The following is a 20,150-nucleotide window of genomic DNA, read 5'->3' on the forward strand; positions in this document are numbered from 1 at the left end:
ATAAAAATTAACCGAATTTATGATTTCATTTTGCTGCAGCCAACTACCAAGCATAACAACCCATGCAACCCATACAAATGAGAGGTAAATAAATACGTTGAGGGGTAGGTAAATTCTACAACACGTTGGTTGTGAAGATATTTTTTAAATATATTTTGTGGGTTGTATTGCCTCGGTTTAACATCCTTTTGTACAAAATTCTCATTACGTTGCTTTATTATTGTTTTATTTCTGTATTAGCACTCTCTACTAAACGTGGAAGTTTCCTAGAATTATTAATAATAAACATACAGAAACCTATCAAACTTCATATTTCGTGGAACTGTTGATGACTGCTTCCAGTTTTGTCATCAGTATTTCATAAGTTAGCAGTGCACAACACCAGCATATTGTGACAAAACTCACAGCACAATCGAGGACGATTTAGCTAGAAAAATGAGGTTTTAATATTGTGCCACCCCAGGACTGCTTCCTTACATCTCTCCCCCGCAAACAAAAAAGGTTAAGCATTTTACTTCACTTAATTGTCAACACGTTTCCTGTGTGCAAACCGCCAGCAGAACGCACACAACCACATACCAACCGGTGCGGCGGCATCCGTTTCCTAACCGCCGTAAGATTAATTTTCCCTAAATGCAACCTCATATTTCATAAACCATCACGCCGAACCAACCCAACCCAAGCCATCGGTACAAGGTACAAGGTACAAGAACACTCCATTTCGCACGAACGTGTGGGAACGGATCGGTCAATATGTGTAATTAAAAGCCATTCGTCATACTATCCCGCCCCCACTTGCAGAAGGCCACTTCAGCAGCGGTGCCTGTTTGACTTCGCTTATAAGGCGCTCTCGTTATAAATGATGCCAGGGGATATATTCATCGCTGACTCGACACTCGGAATTATTATATCTTCCGTCCGGTCGGTGTATTCCTTTTCCGCGCCGAGACAACCCATTCCGACCGATTGCTTGTGTCGCTGTGCTGGTCAACTTTTTCCAGCAAGATATACGGTGGTCTATGTGCTGGATCTCCCAGAAGAAACGGGTAGGACGAAGCAGCAAAAAGAAAGGGACATTGACACGAAATGATAATAAATTGCACATCCGAAATCATCTCCCGCCGCTGCTTTCGAACAAAAGCCGAAAGGCGTAGTAGTTTGATTTTGGGCCAGGTCTCGGGTGACCCATCAGTCGAAGCTTTAGGATGATATGTTGCAAAATTATGCCAACGAAGCTTACCACTATATAAGTATTTTTTTTTTGCCCCATTTTTCTAGCCGATTCAACTCTTTAAGGGGTAAAATAAAAAGGATTACGCCAAACTGGGTCTGCTCGTGGTCACAGATGAAAGTTATCGCCAATTCCGCCCGATATAAAGCAATTTTATACGCTCAACAATACATTAAATGATACATGTGGTGTGATATTATTTGTGGTAATATTTACATTTCCGCGCCCCATTCTCCTTCATCTTCAACTTCCTCCGGTACCGAGCGACCTTCCTCCCGGTAGGTATCGTACTCGTCCACTAGCTCCTTCAGCTTGTTTTCCATCTCGTTAAACTCGCCCTCGTCCATACCTTCGCCGGTGTACCAGTGCAGGAAGGCGCGCTGCCGGTACATCGTCCCAAACTGATCCGTAATGCGCCGGAACAGCTGCGTTATGGACGTCGTGTTGGCAATGAACGTGGCCGCCATTTTCATACCGCGCGGTGGCACATCGCAAATTGCCGATTTGACGTTGTTCGGGATAAAGCCACTGAATGACAGCTGGCCCTTCGAACGCACACCGCTCATATGCTCCTCAACCGTGCGTGTTGACAGACGACCGCGAAAGATGGCGGCCGCGGTTAGGAACGTCCCGAGCTGCGGGTCACACGCCGCCATCAGATTGCTGTTGCTGAACAGCTGATAGACCAGCTCCGGCACGGTCGTCTGCCGATAGCATTCGGAGTCGCGCGCACACAACGGCGCCAGCCCCGGCACGAAAAAGTGTAACCTGCGGTAGGGCACCATATTTGTCAGCAGCTTCCGTAGGTCCGAGTTCAGCTGGCCCGGGTACCGAAAGCTGCAGGTAATGCCGGCCATTGCGGATGCAATCAGATGATTCAAATCGTCCAGTTCCGGCACGGGCAAGCGGAGCGTTTTCACGCAAATATCGTACAGCGCTTCATTGTCCAGGCAGAACGTTTCATCGCTCGAGCGTATCATCGAGCTGAGCGCGAAGACGGAATTGTACGGTTCCACCACTACTTCCGACACCTTCGGCGAGGGTATCACGCTGAACGTGTTCGTGATCTTGCCCGAATAGTGGTCCTTCAGCGTTTCCAGCAGCAGCGAGCCCAATCCGGACCCGGTACCGCCACCGATCGAGTGTACCAGCTGAAACCCCTGCAAACAATCGCAACCCTCGACCATGCGCCGCGTACAGTCCTCGATCTGGTCCAACAGTTCGGCCCCTTCCGTATGGTAACCGCGGGCCCAATTGTTCCCGGCGCTCGTTTTCCCGCTGATGAAACTTTCCGGCGAAAACAGACACCCGTACCGGCTGCAGCGAAGGTAGTTCAGGGTGCTCGGTTCCAGGTCGGCGAAGATCGCACGTGGCACGAAGTTGCAACACGGTGACTCATCAAAGTACACGTTGATGCGCTGCAGTGGCAGGTAGTGTTGGCCCACGAATTGGCCCTGCGTGTTCAGGCAGTGTTCGTCGCAAATGTACTCCCAGAAGTTTTCCGCCACCCGATTGCCGCACTGTCCGAGGTGGAACACAACTATTTCTCTCATTTTTTCGAAAAAAATGGTTTTCACGTTTATTATGTGCCCTTTTTTAAATGATTTTATCTTTTTTTCACTGTTTTAAAATTTTATCCACACATTCCAAATTTTGCTACCCTTTTTTCCATAAAATAACAATCCATAGCCTACCTAGACCTACTTTGGATTAGCAAAGATGATTTGATCGAATGATTGTAGTTTGTTTATTATGTTTTAAAATATTAACATATATTCTCAATAGTTCGTTCTGATATTTTAATAAAGAAATAACGAAATAAAGACATAAAAATTTAAATAAAATTAAAAATAAAGAAATAAAGAGTTGCAGAAACCAAGAAATAAATAAATAAACAAAGTAGCACATTAAACAATTCTACAAAAAAAATAAAGCACAATCATGAAAACTAATGCAAACGCTTCCAACTTAAAAAATAATATTTTTTAAATTCGACATACTTCGGTAAGAATAGTTGAACATTTCAAACAACTTCCTTACTCCTTTCATCCGCGACGCAACTAGGCGCCGGTGCCATTTCTACTTACTCATTCAAAATTGGCATTTATCTTAATACGATTTTGAATATTGATACATAAACTACATATTTTATTACCACGTCGTACTCGATAAAGCTGCCGCTGCCAAAACTGCACACGCTTCCCGGCGTGCGTCTCCATCCCGTGCAGGACACAACGGACTCGTCTTGCGTTTTTCGTGCCGGCATCGAATCGACCAAAGCAATGCACCACAACCGAGCAGCACACAGCCGAAACGCTCATTTCGCAGTTCGCCCTCCCTTATGGCTCGTTTGGAAGCTAGGACCGCCCACAAACCTCTATTAATTCAGTGCAAAATTGATGTACCCTAATTACCTGTGATTAAGATTGATGCTGTTTACTTGCGAGTGTATTGCTACGATCGCTGACACACCGGCAGCAAATGGAAAGGATAAAACATTCAACAGCATCACAACGAGCCAAATGGGATCCGGTGTCCCAGTCCGCGTGGTGGGAATACCGTAAATTGGAAAGTTAATTATTCATCGGGCCCACCCGGAAAAAGCGACATGGCTTGTGGGTTTGATTTGTTGACCGTGGCTGCCTGGTGCCTGCTTTTTTGGCGTGATGTATAGTTTTCTTTGAGCGAAACTTCTTCGCATACGGAATGAGACCGCCGTACCACGGGCGGGCGAAACTTATTAATTACACTCACCGAATACCGATTTACCCTCCCTGCTTCAGCACGAGATGGCAGCACGTTCCGACGTGCTCGTGTTCGATTTCCATGCGCCTGGGTACAGTTTTCTTGGCGCTAGATAAGGGCACGGGTCTACCGGGAGCAATGTTAGGCAGTTGTGTGGTTTAACTTTTAAGGTCTACTTCGTCGGTAACGAGTTTTCTCTGTGCGGCGTTTTGTTGCTCTTTGGCGAAGAGCTTTTCTAGGCTAATTCATGTGCAGGGTCATTATTGATTAGAAAGTTGGGTTCTATTTTTCTTCTCGGTTTCAAAAGTGGTTCGATTTGCATAACATTTCGATGATGTAAATTTTATACAGTGGTAGTCACTGTTATGTTTGCTATTATAATTAGTAAGTTGTATTGTAATTACTTAATCATGTTTACTTTTTTTTTGTTTTATTTAATATTTTAGTTCAAGTTTCAAAAACAGCTTTTGGCAGTTTTCCTCGCAAGTTTCTTTTAGCTAATATTAAAAATCTAGAATTTGGTAACCCTATCCTGACTTGGTTGGTATCCTTTTTTTAAAGAGAAGATCCTTCAAAGTTGGAGTTTCTGGTAATTTTGTAAAGAAATCTGGGGTTGCACAGGAACCCTCGCCTTTTTATGTTATTTGTAAACAACTGTGTACGAACCCACCCACCTGATGCAGATGACATAGAGACTTTCCTTTCTTTATCCACTTCCCATGACTGTCTAACCCTTAGATGTCATCTTGATCTTTTTTTCTTTTTGTTATCCATCATGTAATATCAACATGCTAACACGTAAGACCTCTTTTATCTGTCCCTGCTCGTATGACTCGTTATGGCAACAATGATCCGTATTGAGAGCAAACACAAATTTAAATGTCTTATGCAATGTGTTCGACCACAATATTTCCTTACAAGTCTTCCGTAACTGTCTGCTTATTATCAACAACCTGTTATAATCAATTCATTCTATTCCTTATCGTATCTCGTATCGTATCTAGATTTAAACTGATGTACTAATCGGCCCGGTTACAGGGCTATGCAACAGAATTCCGATGTGTACGTAAGCTCAAAGATGTTTAAAAAGAGGTTTTAGTCCCAATTGGTGGACGTTGTTATTTTTATTTCATCTAGTTTAATAATTTGTCAAATTTCGTATACTAAAATAGTATACTAAAATATTATATCGGTATACTAAGATAGTTTATGGGTATACTAAAATAGTATACTCCGTATACTAAAATAGTATACCCCTTATAGTAAATAGTATACCTTTTATACTAAAATAGTATATCGGTATACTAAAATGGTATACTCCATATACTAAAAATAGTATACCCCGTATACTAAAACGGTACAGGGCCGGGGTCAAAACTCACGGATGGAGGAATAGGTGGTCAAGTGACCCTAGGACAGGGAGTAGGTGCGGAATCGGTACAGGGCTGGGGTCAAAGGCCAGGGATAGCATATTTGCATATTTGGCATATTTTTATCGTCGCATATTTGCAATCATTGTTCATTTTGATATTCGTTCGTTCGCTATAATTGGGTTTAGTAAAAAGCTGGGTCATGCTAATCAATTGAAAACTTTAACCGTTTACTCCATCTGTTAAAAAATCCTTTGGTCCTGAATTAATGACCATCACTGTATTTCTTAATGTGCTAATCAAAAGACAAAAATTAGCGATTTAATAGACAAAACCAGACTTAAACGCTTTAACCGCAACCTAGGCAGCAGCAAACATTCGCTCTGTTGGTTTAATACGTTATCGAAAACCGTACTATATTATGAAACGTATAAAAATATTCATTACCACAGCTGTGTGACTCGCTTTTGGTAAAAGATATTTCCCTGTTATGGTCAGTTTGATCAGGAACGGCTGTCTAGTGAGGCAAACATATTAAATATCTCCTGCAGTACAATCCGCCGGTAACCACAGCCCAACTTCAATCATAACCATGATTAACAACGATTAAACTTTGTCCCTGAAATTGTTCCCTGAGCGTGTGGCACCGAGACCGGTTTCGCCTTTCGCCCGAGCGAATGCAACCAACCGACCGGTGCATATGATTGGCTAATTAAGGGTATTATTCTTGTGCGTATAATCCTATTATCATCGCGAAACACCTTCACCCTAGCATCAAAGGAGATAAATCTGGTATCCGGTGAAATGGTACGATTTCCACCATTATTTACCACATCAATTCAATATTCATTAAATCCGACCCATTTACACACCAGTCCTTTGCCGGCTAGGCCAAAACCCCGCCCCTCCCCAGTCCTGACCGGATCGACCACTCAGTCTTAACGACTATTTTTCCGCCATCCGTATTACCCATTCTGGGGTAGTTAATGCCCTTTTTTTTTGAGGGGCAGGTGAAGAGTGAAGGGCGAGTCAACGGCTTCAACGTGTTAATGTTTCCTTTTCCTTTTTTTGTTGCTTCATGCTTTATTTCACGATGGCCATGGCGTTGACGGCGTGTGGGAAGTTCCGTCGAAGGCGTAGGTAGACAGTGCAGGCGGCCGGATACAATTCCAAACGAGCCGTTAAACCAACCAAACCCCAAAAAGTGGGAAGCCTTGTGTCGTATCCATCGAATGTCGGGTACGACAAAGCGAACGAAACGATAATCCCTTAAAGCTCGGCATAACACTTTATGCACCCCGGAGCGCTTTCACCGCGCAGTGGTAACCACATGAAGGGATCTTGCTCTCGCTCCAAGCATGTGGGAACCTTTGCAACCGAACGCTAGCTCAGGTGTCGTTTGAATTAAAATTACCATCGTCCATCCCGTGGCCCCCAACCCCAAAACCGGGCCATACCATTGTGTGGAGTGTATTGGAATTTTGAAAAATTTCAATCCTCAAAAAAAAGCTTCCCCACCCACTTCCGGGAACATTACCACCCGGCACTGCTTTCTCCTCGGGCTTTTTGTTGCCCCGGAAACCGGAACAGGAAACCGGAAAATGGCCTAGAATTCGGGATTCGACCGGAAGCCAAAGTGTGCAGCGCAATTGGCAGACCCGCGCAACAAAAGCGATCGAAGGAAGAGAAACTAGTCCCCGAAACCGAGTTCACCCAATCGCAACGGCGTTTGTGCCACAGTGTGCCCGCCGGTGCGCTACTTGCGAATTAATTTTATTTTAATGGTGCTTTCACGAATTTAATTTCGCCGTCATTCACCGAAACGCGGGAAGCAATCGGGCCTGCGTGACCGAACACACGCCCGCTGGAACACGTGGAACAATACACCGCATCAGCCCGAACGAACCCCGAACGGGGTAAAATTGTCCCGTTTGGTACCATTTGGTATCGATGGGATTTTTCTATACGTTGCCATTTTCGTTGTTCTCGCCCGGACACACCGGAAAGTGTCCCGTTCCGTACGGGGAAACCACTTTCAACCGGGAAGGTCACGCTGGTTAGCATCCGAAACCGTTCGGCGCTAAACGATATTGAACGGTACAGTACCCAAGTCCAATGTGCCCAGACGGACGCTCGGTGCACGGAAAATCTCATCTTGCACGGCTGGTGATAGACTTTTTTGTTGAAACACATTTTTGCAATAAAATGATACTACAAATTGTGTTCCACGCAATCTTTCCACGCCCATCGGAAAGTGAAGCGCGTGTGCTAAAGCAAAAAGTAAGGCACAGTACTCTTAAAATAACCGGTGTTTTTTTTCTTGATGATTCTTTTCATGTGAATATGTGCATTAATAAGATTTAACTGGTATTGAAAGAAAATGGTTACATGTGTGGTAGAAAAGATGAAAAGGTGAACCTGATTACTAAATATGGAAAAAAATACCCAATACAACCGTTATTCTACCTTCTTCGATGGACTGATGAAACTCCTTAAAAGCTTCAAGATAATGGATAAATCAAGGAACAACAAACAGATTGAACAGGACGAGAGCAGAATTGTCGAATCAATGCAACCCATGGAAAAATCGAACATCATTGTACCATCTTCATAAATCCAAACAACAAACAATTGAAGGTAAGTTTTTAATACTTGCACTAGAGAGCGACTTTCGATGCACAAAAGGTAAATTAGAAAAAGATTCAGAAAAAGCATCAACAATGCCTCTTAAGAAATCTTGAAGATCCCGTGCAAGACTAACGATCAGTCAGCAAAACTAAAGATTAGTAATATTAACGAAACTTACCTAATGAAAGGAACCAGTATAATAAATATATAAAAGACGAATAAATTTGACCAATTCTTACATTTCCAAAGGGACTTATTAGCACGGCATCCCAGCTCAGCATATGTGCATGATCTACGTTCTTAGATTTGGCATTGCGTATAGAGATTCCACAATATAGAGATAATCTTCAGAAGAGATTATCTCTAGAAAATAACATGACATCACCTTTAATGATCTTAAGGTGACTAATAAAAACCTGATTGAAGGATACAATTCAGAGATCATTGAGCGATATCTAGATTAAAGCGAGAACGTGCAATTTTGACACAAAAACAAGAATAATCAACTTTTAATGCAAAAAAGAAAGAAAAACATTTTCAACACGAAATTAATATGCAAAGCACAGCGACGGTAAAAGTAAAAATCGTGTACCCGCCAGACATGACACCTGTCACGACAAGTAGAACTCAATTAGCAGTATCATTGACCTTAGTACACGATAGCCACGCTATAATGAAAAGAGAACACTTTTTTGCCATTCTCTCCGTTCTCTCTGTTGCCCTCCCTGGCAAACGTGAAAGTGTCAGACTGCTACACTAGAAAGCATAGTAATAATTGTAAAACAACGGTCCGACATCACCATGGCGGGGTTTTTCTTTTTTTTAATTTGCCGACTACCACTGCCATACGTATATAGGGAGTGCACTCGGCCCAAAACGCTCTTTTGACCAATGCTAAAGCCACCACACATGGTGTAGCCGAGTGTCCGGAATGGTTAAACTTTCGCATCGCAGTCATTCTATTTCAGGTACCTCCGGCACCACCACCGCGAAGTGCCCTTAGCCTTTAAGCGAGCCCTATCCGTATTATTGAATAAAATATTAACGTTCCAACGTATTACTTTTCGCTTCACGGCATTTATAGTTGTGCTTTCTTGCACCTTTTTTTTTTTTTTGGTGTAGTGGAGAGCTTTTTGTTTTCTCATTTTAATCTTTTCCGTAAGTGCATTTCGCCAATGCTTTCAATCGCACCGAACCCACCACCGGCCATTACACCTCACACATTTGCACACGCTTTGTTCACCGGCGAAGTACAGCACCGGTGAACAGCCACTTTGCCGCTTTAACTAAGCTCTCCACTTTCCACCACCTTTACAAGCATCAGCAAAAATGCCACCAGGATATGAAAAATGCAAGAATAAACAACCACCGAGAGGACATGGGGCACGGTTATGGGACGAGTGTGGGTGAATCGCACCGTACACCTAGCGTACCTGTGGTACCTGGAGCTGGTGGCTGGTGTAAAGTAGGATTCGGCCGCAAAATGGTGACCTGTTTCCCGCATGCAGAGCGAGCAAGATGTGGAGAAGATTGCTCCCGTGAAGTTCCAAGCATTCTGCTCCAGCCCGTGACTAGATATTGCAGCGTGAAACCGAGCTCGGTGTGTCATCGCGCGTTTTTCCCTATCTTATCATGCAAGTAGTAAACTTTTATCGCACAATGCTGGCTGCCATTTTGCTCCTGCCGAGCGCCAGCATCGGAGCTGGCACCGGTGAATGCCGGGGTTGCCTTATGCGAAAAGCACACGCCGGACTGGCTCGTGCTGGGTTGACACCTGCGGTGCTTTCGGTACCTTTCGGTTTTAATGCACGCCCGCCGTTCGCCAGTCCGTTCATTTCATGGGCGTTATGCTTCACTATTTTTCGTTTGATTTTTTCTTTCCCCCCCCCTTTTTTGTGTGTTTTTGCACTCGAGTGCGCCACTCTTATCCATCCGCTATCGTCGTTGCTTTCGCGTTGGCTGGCTGCTATCTTCTAATCCTGGAACTTGGCCAAGTGAAAAGTTTCCTAAGCTAGATTATTGCATTATATATGCATCGTTCAGCGGAGGTTCTTATCAAGAGCTTCGGCCTCTTACTTACATCAAACACAGGGCAACGGGGGTTGGATTCCGTTTTTTTTTTTTTTTTTGGGTTCCTACCTCCAGCAGAGATGCTTTTTTCAGGGTTTTTTTTTATTTTTGGTAGATAAATGACGGCGGATAAGTAGCATCCGTTTCAAGCATATGGGGCACAGGTTTTCTGGAGTATCCGTTTCGCCAAAACTACGAGCCCCAAACGATGTATTGCTGAGTCAAAAAAAAGAGGAAAAAATTATGGCAACCATTTTGCAAAAAAGCAACAGAACAATTTTCAAGTTTTGGCCACGTTTCGTTAGCCTGTTTATAATACTTGCTAAACACGAAAGAAAGCAGCAAGTGCAAAGTCTCAATGAACTGAATGAAGTGAGTTGTTTGTCGTTGATTTAATACACAGGTTCGATTCCATTATTTAATTTTTTAATAATAATTTTCACAACATTTTGTTCGAAAAATTGTTTGTAATCTGCTTGTTATAAATCGATTATGTTAAAAATATATGAATGAAATGAAATTTAGGCGAAACGAATTGGGCTGGAAGTTTTTAGTACACCTTCTTCTGCCTCCTAGACAGTACAGGACATGGTCAGGTCAAATATCCGTTTCCAGGAAAAACGGTCCAACACTGGTCTTCCCAACTCACGGCTACATCCCACTCACGATGGGATTCCAGCTCGTTGTGATCCCCTACTCCTCATTGCCCAGCCGGTGGCTTACGAGCAAGTTCCTGGTAGGACATCTTCATCACGCCTTGACCTAAGGATATCTGTTCCGCCGAACAGCTCAGCTAGCTCTTAGTTTAATTCTACTTCTACTCACGCCTTATTACCGTTTCCCGCAAGCACTACCTATGAACTACCAACTACGATTTACGCTGCTTTGCCTATCTTGGTGGAGCCTTCGTAGGATCGTAGAAATTTGTGGAGCTCATGGTAAGTACGTTTCCCCATCATAATGCGCCTTCAGATTTCGCTGCTTACGTTGTTATTCGAAGTCATAACCAAGGCGAGATCGTGCGGGCAGAACACCTACTGCAGGAAATTCTAAACTAAGAAACCCATACGTATAATTCCTTCCAATCCAAATTGCACCAGCTATAGGAACATGTATTGAAATTTAAAAAAATCGTAGTTACAATATAAATTAAACGAAGAAAAATAACAAAGGCCTGTGCGGCAGACACGAAATGGAATTATTACAACTAATCGAATGTTCTTTATTTATATTCGTCCAGAAATTGATAAAATGTTATGCTTATAAGTATGAGTTCAAAATAATTTGAGAGAGATACAACTAAGCGCCTTTGCAGACCACCTTCGCTAATAGTGTGCTTAAACCCTTGGGTAATGTCCAAAAGAAAGGATTCCGTATCATTTAGTCGATTTTATAATTACAATACAGCCGAAACGAATTGTCACGATTTTATGAGGTTTTGTTGATGTACATGCACTCATTCACGCCCTGCGTTCGTTACATTAACACACACACACAAACAGATCCGTATGCGTTCAATTTATTAGCCGAAAGGGGAATGGTGTCGGTGCTCGCTTATATAGCCATTTGTAGGGTGCGAGTCCTAGCCAAAGGGTGCATTTTTTTACATACCACCCGATGGCAGCGAGGGCATTACACCTCGTGCAGAATATGCGTCGGGGCGACCCATCGGTGCGGTTGGAGGCGGAGCTGTGTACTGATATGCCACCCCCGGTGCACCATACGGTGCGGCCGCCAGTGCCATTGCGGGATGAGCATAAGCGATTGCACTGGGCAGCGCAGGTGTGGCGGGCAATCCAACGACAGTACTTGCCGGTGCCCGGGAACGGTCCGAATCGGTACGCCGGGAAACTGCACCTGATGCGCTGTATGCTCCTCCATATGCACCTTGTGTCTGGCTGCCATAGTGTCCACCGTAGTTAGCACGGTCATCAGCTCCGTAAGCCGAACTGCTGGCACCGTAACCGTTCGAACTCATACCCATGCCATTGGCAGCGCGTGATCCTCCAGCCGAACTATTATATCCAGCAACAGGACGCGATCCTCCATCACGATGATCGCGATCGTTGCGATTAAACTCATCCCGCCTTGGATACTTCATACCACGATCATCATTCCCATTCCGGTATCCTCCTTCATCGCGCCCTGGCTTTGCGTCGCTGAACCGGCTGCCACCGCCCATTCTTCCGTTGCGTGGCCCAATACCACGATCGCGTCCACCACTCATGTTTCCACGCATACGTCCTCCGCCACCTCCACGGTAACGGCCGCTGCCTCGAGCATACTCTTGTAGCTCCGGATTGATGTACTGCAAGGCAAGGAATAATCAAATAATCAATTAATTAACATCAAAGCCAACAGACGCACACAACTCCATACCTGGTTGGCGTCTTGCAGTACAGTGATAAGATCGTTTGCCTTGGACGAATTGGCCGGCGTAAAGAATGTATACGATGTGCCCTTGTTAGTTGAGCGTCCCGTTCGCCCGATACGATGCACATAATCCTCAGTGTTGTTCGGAAAGTCGAAATTTATAACAAACTTCACATCGTCCACGTCTTCAGGAATGTAGAACAGCACGCAAGTACACAACAGAAAATAGGTATTAAAATAGGATTTTCGTCACCAACGCAACGAAAATGTTTCACATCCCAACACTGAATAGGAATCAAGATTAGGCAAACCATGCCCCTGTACCGCATTAGCCTAGTACGGACAGTAGTACAGAAACCAACACAAAACTATGCACAACTCACACAACACAAAACATTCAGAAAATTCGGTCAGTCATTGTAATTGGACGGTATCCCAGGTTCGTGAAGACATTTGGGGTTTACATAAATTGATAGCCAGCAAGCCGAATAATAATGCTGTGAGTTACAGCTCGTGCAGGGAAGAGAATAGAACGAATTCGCCAGTGTTTTGAGTGTGTAACAGCTTTCAACAATTTTAGCTGCAGTCATCTAAGAAAGGTATCACAAAGAAGCAGTTGGAACGAAAGGCAATCGCTTTTTTTTAACAAACCCATCACACATTGGCTGAAAGTAGTCTTAGCGTAACACTTTCATCTTTTTAAACTTTAGTCACGTATATATCGCAAACTACTTAATAGTTGATTTACTAAGAATATTCAGTCGTACTGCGTAAAGGATCACAATTAACTGTTCTCGAAACAAACACTAACGATGATAAGTGACAACTGCATTACCAATGGGATAAATATGAGAATAAACAACCTGTAGATCAAACTACAACTCAAAACGATTGCAGCAATGAATAGAAATGCAATAGAAAATTAATTCAACCCAAATACAAAAAGCTAATACGTGTTGATGAAATGTCTCTACGATTCCTTACAGTTCCAACATGAGTACATGTGTTTAAGAAATCGATACTAATGCGCGAACAGTTCCTTGAAACCAATACAACACTCGTGTTTAGCTGCGTGTGTGCATCGCTTCCTAGCCAAATACAACTACGCTGCACTATCTGATTAGCTGATGTTTTGCTTCAATGCGCATATTCCTGGCCTTTTACTCTCAATACGGTCAACTGTTGAGTGAGTAGTGCTACAGAGGAGATGGCCACTTACCTATATACATCATTGATCTATCCAGGCCGTCATCCTAAATGTGCCATCTCCATCCATCCCACGCTGTTCTCGTCAACGCCGCTTGACCGTATCGTTATCAGGCCCTAGCGCGTGTTAACCATCATGATATAAGCAACATGATGCATGCAATGCCTTTCCCTACGTGCACGTCGCCAATGGACTCCGTTGGCGATCTTTTCGGAGCCGTATTGACGTGTGTTGCGATGTCATCGTGCTATAGGACGACGATCGCTTTATTGTAAACGATCGGATCATTCTACCAGAACTGAACGCGGTCAAACTTATTCGTGCTAATGTGAGGACATATAGAAGGAGCGAGCTATGCCCTTCTAGGAACTGGCGCGCATTGCGGTTACGAACACATCTCAACTAACGTCGAAATAATCACCACGTAATGGGGACGAATTCGCTAAATTCCCTTCGAGATTTTCCACTGAGACCGATCGTAATCGAGATCTCTTGCGGCACTGCACTGCTTTAGCGTATCCAGTATGCTATCCTCCTGTTACCGGTACGATCGTTTGTGACAACCGACAACAGGGCAACAGGCCACGTCTAGGGCGGCCTAACAGCCCACGTTTTAAAGCACCTCATAGCCCACGATAACGAATGCTCGACGAACGGAACCCGATATTCTACGAACGGAAACACAACGCATCGACAATCATCTACAAACCGTGCTCCACCCGTTGATGCTTTCTGGAAAAAGAAACAAGAATAAACGGAATATTTACGCTAGCGTGCTTAGTGATTGTCTAATGCGATAGTGGTAAATCTGTGCTTCCGTCCTTGTGGTTCCCGGTGGTCGGCCCGGTTGCAGTGCCCGGCCCTACCTAGCCGATGGATTCCGTACGTCGAGAGCAACGAGGGAACGGAGTGCAACCGTCGTCACGCTGGTGTCGAGCGTTCGTCCGGTCCGAGTCCGAGTATAAAACGGTGGAATTGCCCCGAACGAGATTGACCGTGTATCGCATGTCTCAGACAAATGGATGAATGAGGAACGAAGATGAAGCTTTCATTATGCAATGCAAGCTCGTTCGCGATGCGCAACGACTGACCTATTTGCTTATTGTAAACGTTCGAATCATACTCATAACGCACTGGACCATAAGTTCCACGTCGTCTGAGCTACAACTGAGCTACCCGTAACATAAGAGCAACCAAAACAAAAAAAAAAAACAGAAGTAAAACAAAACTATCTGTACGAATACGACAATCATGCAGCAGTGGTGAAGCTGCTGCCACACTCCTACTGTGTACAGGATTTCTCACCTAGACCACGAGAGGCCACATCCGTGGCTACCAGGATACCATTGTTCGAGCGACGGAATGTGTTCAGTACGTAATCGCGATCCTTTTGCGACTTGTCGCCATGTATTCCGTCCGCCCGCCAACCCTGCCGGCGAATAACGTTCACAATCTTGTCCACCTTGCGCTTCGTCTCGACGAAGATGATCGTTTTCCCATCGTTCTGGGACGAGATCTGCTCCAGCAGCTTAAACAGCCGATTCTCCTTCTCGTACTCCTCGCAGCAGTCTATTATTTGCAGAATGTTTTCGTTTGCGGCCAAATTGAGCGAACCAATGTTGATCTGAATGTAATCGCGCAAAAACTCTTCCGCCAGCTTGCGAATCTCCTTCGGCCATGTAGCGGACCACATCAGCACCTGGCGGTCTGGACGGATTTGCGATATAATCTTGCGAATTTGTGGCTCGAAACCCATATCCAGCATACGATCGGCTTCGTCCAGCACGAGATATGTACAACGGCGCAGATTAGTAGTGTCGCGCTCGAGAAAATCGATCAACCGTCCCGGTGTGGCTATCACGATTTCGACACCACGGCGCAGATCACTTTCCTGAGGATACTTGGACGCTCCGCCAAACACGCACGTATTGTAGATGCCCATACGCCGTCCGAAGTCGTCACATACCTGCTTTATCTGTTGGGCTAGCTCGCGCGTTGGAGCCAGCACGAGCGCGATAGGACCATCGCCACGGGCGATGCGCGGCTGGTTGCTGATATGCACCAAGGCAGGCAAGATGTAGGCCAGCGTTTTGCCACTGCCCGTCTTGGCAATACCGACCATATCGCGCCCACTCATCGCAATCGACCAACCGACCGCCTGAATGTAGGTCGGTTCCTTAAAACTCTGTCGCTGAAACTCGTCCAACATGTACTGTGGAAAGCCGCTCTCGTGAAAGTGCAGAATCGGGGCAGGCACATCCTTCCCGTACACGGTAATCTCGTTCTTGTTCAAGTACTGGTTTACCTCCGCTCGCGAACGATTCAGCACGCTGCTAGCGGGTTGGAAGAAATTTTTCTGAAACGCTTCCAACTTTACCTGATCCCAGCGGATGCTTCGCAGGTTTTCCCCGTTTCGTTCCATACGATCGAACCGCTTCTCCACACGGCCACCATTGCGATCATTGCGACGCATCAAGCTGGATGTGCCACCACCGAAACTACGGCTACTCCTTTCAGCGCTACGGCTGTCGCGACCTCCACGACGCATCCTAAAGGGGAAAGCCAAGCAAAGCGTCAATACCATACCTTTACCACGGTCTCTTCCGAACAATATTCCGGACACCTACATATTCAACACTTAATTTCAACCCAAAAGCACTGAACGATTATGAAATCGTAAAATCAAAGCCCTGCTAACTATTCGAGGCAAGATGGCGTACAATGTAGAAAATCTTTTGTTTTGTCCACAACACGGCTTGACGTTGGGAAAATCAGCAATTTGACGCTCCGGCAATGACAGCACCGACGTGACAGCAAAAGGGAAAGCGAAATCGAAGCAAACATTGCATTTGCGCGGTTTTTCACCCCCTGCCGCTGTGCCAGCATGGAAGAAACGCACTACGAAAGTACCTTTTGTGTATATTATAAACCTTTGCTAGTGGAAGAAATAGCACTTGTGGAAAATCCTGCTCACGTTCACAATGGCAAGTGTTCGGTGATAGGAACATTTGCCTGTACCGGGAACAGGCTAGAGTCGCTGAGTGTTCCAGATCTTCCAACGTGAGTTGAGCGGATATCATTCACACTACGGCCCATTGTATTGCAAATATTTCTTTGAAATTTCAGCGAGATGCAGCTTCCAGACGGAACGTGCAGTGTTGAGCTATGTTTTAACGATTACTATGGGATTACTCCGAGAGGGAGACACGTCGAAGTAACCGGTATTCTAAAACTGCGCAACACAGCTACTGGAGTAACGACTGATTCAGGCAATTTACGGAGCACATTACTGTGTACAGACAACGAAGAATTCAGACAACAGTGTGCAAAAGTGAGCTCCATTTATATACCATATATTAAGGTGGATCATGTACGAATGATAGCGCATGCTAGGGAACTGATTTCTTGCAATTTAGAGTTAAGGAAGCTTAATTTTTTAAATATGATGGAACACTGAAAAGCTGGTGGTTGTCTCATTTCTATATCAAATCGGGATCCTGCAGCATGTCCTTTCATAAAACAAATCCTCCGATTATTCAGCATCATGTAATACCGACTGTTTCGCCTGTTTGGTAGGTAGCTAAACGGTCACGGCGAAATCGTGTAATATAAACAAACCCTTGGAGACAATGAACAATGGAGAAATCCACGGAGCATCGTGGTCATAAAACTAATCAAAAATTTCAAATCAATATTTTGAAATGTAAAAACTAGTTTATTCGTGAAGTTATTCTCAAACGAGTGATTATATGTCATACTTAGTAAATTTAATGCCAAACATCCCATACAGGATGCGTAAAGTTACTTCACTCGTGGTAGTGGTTACATTTGCATCCAAACGAAGTGCTTGATATAGGTCCTTTCTGTGCGCAATAAATTACAGTAAAATGGAAAATATATTATATATTTTGTTCTCATTTCGAACTCATCGAGACAATAACAACATTCGTCAATTTTAAAACCGTATTTTTGAAATTCATTTCCCAGTACGTCATCCGGATGACACCGAACACGTAGAGACCGCGACCTTTATGCGCAGGCGTCGAATGAAGGAGCCGTGAAAGGATGACGTTTGTCGTGAAGTATACACAAAACGAAAAAATCTCATCTTGTGATTTTCAGCCTCAAGAAACTGAGTGAAACCAAAGTGAAGGTAATTAAACCAGCGGCAAAAGCCTGCGAAATTGCTTGCCTGTGTCCGTGGTATAATTTCTGGCCGTATTGTTTCTCTTCTTCCAATACCAGCTGACGGATCGATTTGAGATTCTTTGTTGCTCGCTCAGACAGGAAGTGGCCGTACCCTAGAAACATGAACAAATCGAGCGAGAAAAGTATACACGAAATGTTGAAAAACACTCCGTCCATGAACGACAGCACCGATGTGGTGCATACGGGTTCTGAGCAGCAAACAATCAAGCACTCGACCACGTTGACTCTACGAAACGTTAGCAATCATAGTCTAACGTCACCGACTTCGGTCAGTCTGGAGGATGAATCTGCATACATCAAGAATGGGTCGTCCAAGCTCGACACGTTCCGCAACTGGAGCATTACCACGTACAAATGCACCAAACAGATCATGCTGGAAAAGCTGGGCAAATCGACACGCACAGTCGATCTCGAGCTGGAGGCGCAGATCGATCAGCTGAAGGAAACGCAAAAGAAGTATCTAAGCATATTACGCTTGTCGCGTGCATTTACGTCCCACTTTTACAACTGCATGCAAACGCAGAGCCTGCTGTCGGAAACGTTCGCCGATTTGGCCCAGAAAAGCCCGGAATTGCAGGAAGAGTTTTTGCGAAACGCCGAAACACAACGGATTCTGACGAAGAACGGTGAGCTGCTGCTGAACGCGCTTAACTTTTTCATATCGTCCATCAATACGCTTTGCAATAAGACGATCGAAGATACGCTACTAACGATTCGACAGTATGAGCTGGCCCGCGTCGAATACGATGCGTACCGGGTGGATATGGAGCAACAGCGGACGGGTGGCAGTGAACCACAGCAGAAATACTCCAGCGATGAAGTGCAGAAAAAGTATGAAAAATGCAAAGATCAGTACGAGAAGCTACGTTCGGACATAGTGGTGAAAATGCAATTTCTCGAGGAAAATAGGGTAAGTATAAGATTCTCTCGTACGTGAACGGAAAACACTCACAAACATATCGGCTTCGTTTTAGATCAAAGTTATGCACAAACAGTTGCTGCTCTTCCACAATGCTATAGCCGCATATTTCGCTGGCAATGCTAACGGTCTAGAGAAGACGTTACAACAGTTTAATATTAGCGTGAGTATTTGCTTCCAATCGAATCAATATGCGCGTTCTTCTACACACCCTTGTCATTTTATCTATCTCTGTCGTTTGCAGTTGAAGAGCCCCAACTCCGTCACCAGTTCGTGGCTGGAGCAATAGGATGCAATGCCATCCCACAGAAGCATCGCGCCAGTAGTAGTTGTAGATCGATGAATCAATGTCATTTAAAGTATTTGAACTGAATGTGATTTTTTGCTTTTCGAGTGCATGAAGAGCAAGTGTAGGATGCATTCATTTTCACAACAGGCATCCGGCACGATCAGATCTGCCTTGCTTCTGGTGAACTAGCTTATCAGGCAAGCCACACTATCTAAATTGTATGAGATTTCTTTCCATCAATTGAGATTCAATTTAAGTTATTAATACTTAACATACTATTTAGTGATAGTATGCAGGATTTCATGTTACTTTATAGTGTACCAATTTACACTTGACAGCACTGCACAATTATTTATATTTTAAGAACAGCATACGATGCACCACCGTCTACAGAATGGGGGTTTTGTTTGGCAAATGCGTTTCTTTTGTAGCCTAGTCACTGTAATCGTATACTCTTATGTTAACTCAATCGTTTTTTTTACGTTCAATGTGATGATATTCTTTTGCTTAGTGTGAACTCTTGGTTTGCCGTCAAAATCTCAAAAGAAAAGTGATTTTCATTCAGTCATCTAGTACTGAATCGTAACTTTTTGTCCAATAACAAAAAGCGGGTAAACGAGTGGTTGACGATGCGATTGGCCCTATACTTGGTGTATTTGTGCGGGAGACGAAGATAACAGTTGTTATCGTGGCGGTTAAACTGTAACCGGTTTGAGTTCGATAGTGTAGTAGTCACGGGAATTTATATGCACTAAGAGACCGCACACCAAGAACACGTAAAACATAGCATGTAAATGGTACACAACTCACACCAAATGTACACACACACACATCCAAAACACTACACGATCGTGACATGGTAAAAATGTAAAGTTAAGAGAATCTCCACACATTCGTCGCCGTTAGAACTGCTAGGATGGGGTCACGTTTAAATGGTCGGGGTCATATATAAAATAGAACGATGTGAAGCTTGCATAACGTGATTGTGTAAATGGTTGACAAATAAGAGGTTTGGTCGAAAGGATATTTTGGTTTTCCATGTAACAGAACAAAATGTAACGTAAATAATAGCTTCAGAAAAATAATACCTAAACAAACGATATTTCTGC

The 20,150-nt window shown here is 44.2% G+C and overlaps 4 protein-coding genes across 4 annotated transcripts; 2 read left to right on the plus strand and 2 right to left on the minus strand.

Annotated features, from left to right (window-relative positions):
* Positions 1-1,443: 1,443 nt before the first annotated feature.
* Positions 1,444-2,784, minus strand: LOC128303055 (tubulin beta chain-like). The gene has a single exon (XM_053039907.1). It carries the CDS (start codon positions 2,782-2,784, stop codon positions 1,444-1,446), a length of 1,341 nt encoding a protein of 446 aa, XP_052895867.1.
* Positions 2,785-11,243: 8,459 nt separating this feature from the next.
* On the minus strand, positions 11,244-16,367 carry LOC128305554 (uncharacterized). The gene is made up of 4 exons (XM_053043056.1): positions 16,252-16,367; positions 14,930-16,173; positions 12,424-12,602; positions 11,244-12,352 (listed from the first exon to the last, which is right to left on the minus strand). Coding segments are annotated over exons 1-4 (2,130 nt in total). The 5' UTR covers positions 16,254-16,367; the 3' UTR covers positions 11,244-11,647.
* A 141-nt stretch (positions 16,368-16,508) lies between these two features.
* LOC128305555 (uncharacterized) lies at positions 16,509-17,258 on the plus strand. The gene is made up of 2 exons (XM_053043057.1): positions 16,509-16,684; positions 16,751-17,258. The coding sequence occupies exons 1-2, from the start codon at positions 16,509-16,511 to the stop codon at positions 17,079-17,081; spliced, it is 507 nt and encodes a 168-aa protein (XP_052899017.1). The 3' UTR covers positions 17,082-17,258.
* Positions 17,259-17,673: 415 nt separating this feature from the next.
* Positions 17,674-20,149, plus strand: LOC128301471 (arfaptin-2). Its single transcript, XM_053037973.1, has 4 exons — positions 17,674-17,777; positions 17,870-18,743; positions 18,808-18,915; positions 18,997-20,149. The coding sequence occupies exons 2-4, from the start codon at positions 17,934-17,936 to the stop codon at positions 19,039-19,041; spliced, it is 963 nt and encodes a 320-aa protein (XP_052893933.1). The 5' UTR covers positions 17,674-17,777; positions 17,870-17,933; the 3' UTR covers positions 19,042-20,149.
* Position 20,150: the final 1 nt, after the last annotated feature.

This window comes from Anopheles moucheti, chromosome 3, assembly GCF_943734755.1.
Source record: "Anopheles moucheti chromosome 3, idAnoMoucSN_F20_07, whole genome shotgun sequence".
Classification (NCBI taxonomy): Eukaryota; Metazoa; Arthropoda; class Insecta; order Diptera; family Culicidae; genus Anopheles; species Anopheles moucheti.

Bases quoted from the DNA above. Each gene is read 5' to 3' on its own strand.
- LOC128303055 (XM_053039907.1), bottom strand. From the start codon at position 2,784: ATGAGAGAAATAGTTGTGTTCCACCTCGGACAGTGCGGCAATCGGGTG.
- LOC128305554 (XM_053043056.1), bottom strand. The intron at 12,603-14,929 runs GTGAGAAATCCT...ACATTCCTGAAG, and splicing joins TGTGGCCTCTCGTGGTCTAG to ACGTGGACGATGTGAAGTTT. The intron at 12,353-12,423 runs GTATGGAGTTGT...CTTGCCTTGCAG, and splicing joins TACTGCAAGACGCCAACCAG to TACATCAATCCGGAGCTACA.
- LOC128305555 (XM_053043057.1), top strand. From the start codon at position 16,509: ATGGAAGAAACGCACTACGAAAGTACCTTTTGTGTATATTATAAACCT. The intron at 16,685-16,750 runs GTGAGTTGAGCG...TTGAAATTTCAG, and splicing joins AGTGTTCCAGATCTTCCAAC to CGAGATGCAGCTTCCAGACG.
- LOC128301471 (XM_053037973.1), top strand. From the start codon at position 17,934: ATGAACAAATCGAGCGAGAAAAGTATACACGAAATGTTGAAAAACACT. The intron at 18,744-18,807 runs GTAAGTATAAGA...GCTTCGTTTTAG, and splicing joins AATTTCTCGAGGAAAATAGG to ATCAAAGTTATGCACAAACA. The intron at 18,916-18,996 runs GTGAGTATTTGC...TGTCGTTTGCAG, and splicing joins TACAACAGTTTAATATTAGC to TTGAAGAGCCCCAACTCCGT.